General features: G+C 28.0%; 1 protein-coding gene across 1 annotated transcript; it reads right to left on the reverse strand.

Annotated features, from left to right (window-relative positions):
• Positions 1-411: 411 nt before the first annotated feature.
• On the reverse strand, positions 412-3232 carry LOC132743196 (uncharacterized). The gene is made up of 4 exons (XM_060731727.1): positions 2680-3232; positions 2286-2383; positions 1694-1783; positions 412-533 (listed from the first exon to the last, which is right to left on the reverse strand). Exons 1-4 carry the CDS (start codon positions 2847-2849, stop codon positions 478-480), a joined length of 414 nt encoding a protein of 137 aa, XP_060587710.1. The 5' UTR covers positions 2850-3232; the 3' UTR covers positions 412-477.
• Positions 3233-3795: the final 563 nt, after the last annotated feature.

Raw genomic sequence — 3795 nt, forward strand, 5'->3', positions numbered from 1 at the left:
TACTGCATAAAAGAGGTAGATATATAGTGATACATTTATGAACATGATCCTGTAAAACAACTGACATATAAATATTCATATATAAATTAAAATGATTTTCCATGAAATAAATAAATTGATGAAATGACTATTGCATTTGCATTTTATATCACAATCAAAGATTGCACCATTACGTTTCAAATGAGTCTTTCAAATATAATTGTAATAAACATTAAGTACGATGATAAGTAATGTAAAATAAAAGCACACTGTTTGCTTTTAGATCTAAAAGTAATATTACTTAATAACATAAAGAATGATTTGCAAAGAATTCTGCCTATGCAGTTAATTTCAAGAGAATTGGTTTGAATCACTACATTCAGAGAAAATTTCCTTTGCGTAACATACGATAAATCACATCAGATTCACGTCCTAGGGCTTCATGATTTTTACTCCTGCACAAAACCTCCTAATGAATTTGCGGTTGTGAATTTTCTCTCAGCTGTAAGTATCTTCATACATATTACGCTCAAAATGAGTTATCTGCCCGTTACCTGTACAAGACAAAACACATTGACTTTTTAGTAACTTACTAATGTTGGTGACTTATAATATATCAATACATGCGATTTTACTTAAAAACTTTGATATCACAGGTTTTCACAGGTGTTCTCAAATCGCCATACAACATAATTCATGCTTGATTTTATAAGTTTTATCAAATACGTCTAACGTAAATTGTGGACATATAAAACAGTCTGGTCCTCACAAAGATGGTAACACATTTGGAAAATGTACAATAATAATGCATTATATCAAATCACAAGAACAAATACATTTGTATAATCAAATTAAATAAATCTCAGCATCAAACTGAGTTTTTATTATGTCAGTTATCATAAACATCTTGGTCATACGCCATATTTATTAACTGGATGAATTGAGGATTTATGATAATGCGCACCATTAACATTTATTAAGTCTGATCATCATTTTATTTTACTTTCATTAATGTAACCGACGCAGTGCAATCTTTTTTTTATCAAAGTGGGAAACAACTTTGATTGAAAGTAAAAATAATTATTATGTATTCTTTGCCTAAGGCCAGAAAATTAAGAATGTCATACTAAAAGTATGAAAATACAGCGGTTTTAAGATATATTTGAGTGGTCAACAATGGGTACATTTTCTATATGTATTTTAAATATTGATAAAAACGAAATGCATCAATTTGATAGTCTTATGAAATATAACTTGAAAAAAAATGTTGATTAAGATCTCAGTGATTTTGTATGAAAATTTATATAAAAAATATTTATATAAAAAATAATAATATTATATTCTAAAGCATTTTATTATCTGCTATACAATCATATCGGATCAGGTTTCTCATAACAATTATTGCAATGTTTGCCGTTATGTCTGATACTAAATACTATTTACATAATTATATATAAAGTTTCACAGACCTTCCATCATAGACCAATATACTTTAAAATGTCAAATGGGAGTTCAATTTTCTAGTAAATTAGTAACACTCTTGTGATTGGGCATAATGTATGTTTTTAATTATTTTATTACTAGTATAGCAATTAATTGCGCATTTGATATTGAGTGAAAACTTTTATAAACAAAATGTTATTCTTCGAAACATCAAATGAAAATATACTTATTTCAAATGGTAAGATAAAATAATCATAAAAGCAAATATTACCATCAACATCAAACAGTCCGGCTACCCAGGTATCTAGCATCGCGTTTTTATGGCGACAAAGATCAATCACCAAACTTGCTATGAAGGACACTGAAATAAAAATTCGACTATGTTACAGAATGTTTTTAAATAAATAGTTTTTTTTAAAGGTAAATTCATTGGTGAAGTTAGGTAAAACTAAGTCCATGAGACATACAAATTATTGACCTTTAGGAAATTGTGAACTTTCAAACATTTCTCTTACAGTTAGTCTGTGTCAATAGAGACATTATTGTTCATTCCATATTGCAAAGATAAAAGGATTTTGTATTTCAAACTTAAGATTTACTTTTAAGTATATATTACTATCATGAGTCGTTATGAAAATAGTGCCCTCGTTTATCAGGTAGAAAGTTTGTAAAATTTTGAAGTAACCTAAAAATCGTCAAACGTTGAATAACCAATCAATGGGTATCTAAATTATAAATAAAAACAATAGCACTTTAAACCTCTCTAATTCGAAAAGAATATTAACTAATTAAGCAATACACCTGAACAAATTCAGTAGAAGTCAGAACATGGTAAATCATATTATTTGATAAAAGGTACTTACATGTCATTCCACATATCTTTTTCTTCATTGCTTTGTATAAATGTTGTTTACCCTTGAATGTTCGACACAATGCATGTCTGGCATAATGGTTAACAGACCTGAAAAAAATACATATGCTTAAATATTGGACTACATCTTTTATAAGTAATTAACCATTTTATGTATGAAGACAAAAATGTATCAAAGTAAATCAACCTTTCATAAACACAGACAATACTCGTGTTTAATTTACTTTTCATTTTTGTCAATTATTTGTGAAGTCATAAATTATTTTTTTATTATTTAAAGGGATGCCAAGTAAAAAGTTGAAACTTAATTATTAAGTTATTTCTACAAACAAAGCAACACTAAAAAAAGAAAAGATAAATATACAAGAGATAGAAATAAAACTCACGGATAATCTGAACGAATGTCCCTTTTCTTACGACTTGGAAGGTTTTTCTCATGTAAAATTGCACTTAAACTATTTGGCTTTGTCTTTGTTAAATACAATCCAAATGTTTCACCTATAATAAGTCCTAGAATAACAAACATAGTGACTTTCACATTATCCGCAGTCATCATGTTCTTGTAAATTCTCCAACAACACCACGTGTAATATCCAAAGTTAAACCCTAAGAATTTAGAAGTTCCCAGTTGTTCGTACGCTTGTGTTGCACACAACTCTCTTAGCCCTTTATTCACATAGTAAAAAAATGCACCGAAAATATGTACAGCTGTTCATTTACTTAATAGAGGAATTATGATCGTTACACTTTTATCTTGAAATGTACTACATAATTAAAACAATTATGATTAAATGTATATACGAAAACAAGCACTTGCTTAAACATCTGGAAATATCATGTTTCAAATTTTGTTTAATAAAAACGTATTTTCATACTATTCCCATCGCTATTTGTATTAAAATAATAAAAATTACAAACATCGTTGCTACCTCCGAGCTGTAAGATTATCAAAAAGTAACTAAATCACGATTACATATACCGTCTCCTTTTATACAGTAGCGTAAACCGCAGTTCATCGTTAAATGTACACCTACAGCGTTATATGAATAAGCATTGAAATTAAGTCGTTTTCCTACTTGTGTTCAACTTGATTTACATTATGGGTAATTCAGATGTCGTCACAAGATGTCCAAATATTCCTTGCTTTTTCGCCTGATGAATATTGTCATGAATTTAAAGTAAAGAAGTACGCATAATTTGATTTTTATAAATATGATTAATATTCAAAGCATTTTTACTCGGCTTTTTTGAAGCACTAGGGATTTTTACACTTTAAAGTTTAAGTAATTGACACCCGAAGTCAATTGGTTTTAGTTCTTTATAATTTGAAAGATTATGAATCTATTACTTCAAGATATTTAAAGATGTATCAAAACGTGTAACATATAAAATCTAAAGAATTAGCTGGTTCTTGTTCTTTAACAGTTATATGAATCTAAGACACACTTCTCTCTAAACATAAACTTTACAGAAAATTACAGAAAATAAATAATGAAGGACTA

Source organism: Ruditapes philippinarum, unplaced genomic scaffold (genome assembly GCF_026571515.1).
Source record: "Ruditapes philippinarum isolate M1 unplaced genomic scaffold, ASM2657151v2 ctg429_1_1_1_1, whole genome shotgun sequence".
In the NCBI taxonomy this organism is placed as follows: domain Eukaryota; kingdom Metazoa; phylum Mollusca; class Bivalvia; order Venerida; family Veneridae; genus Ruditapes; species Ruditapes philippinarum.

What these genes read in the sequence shown, in the direction of transcription:
- LOC132743196 (XM_060731727.1), bottom strand. Translation starts at nt 2,849, where the DNA reads ATGATGACTGCGGATAATGTGAAAGTCACTATGTTTGTTATTCTAGGA. An exon ending in AAAGATATGTGGAATGACAT is followed by an intron (nt 1,784 to 2,285) that starts GTAAGTACCTTT and finishes TTTTTATTTCAG; the next exon opens with TGTCCTTCATAGCAAGTTTG. An exon ending in CGGACTGTTTGATGTTGATG is followed by an intron (nt 534 to 1,693) that starts GTAATATTTGCT and finishes TGTCTTGTACAG; the next exon opens with GTAACGGGCAGATAACTCAT.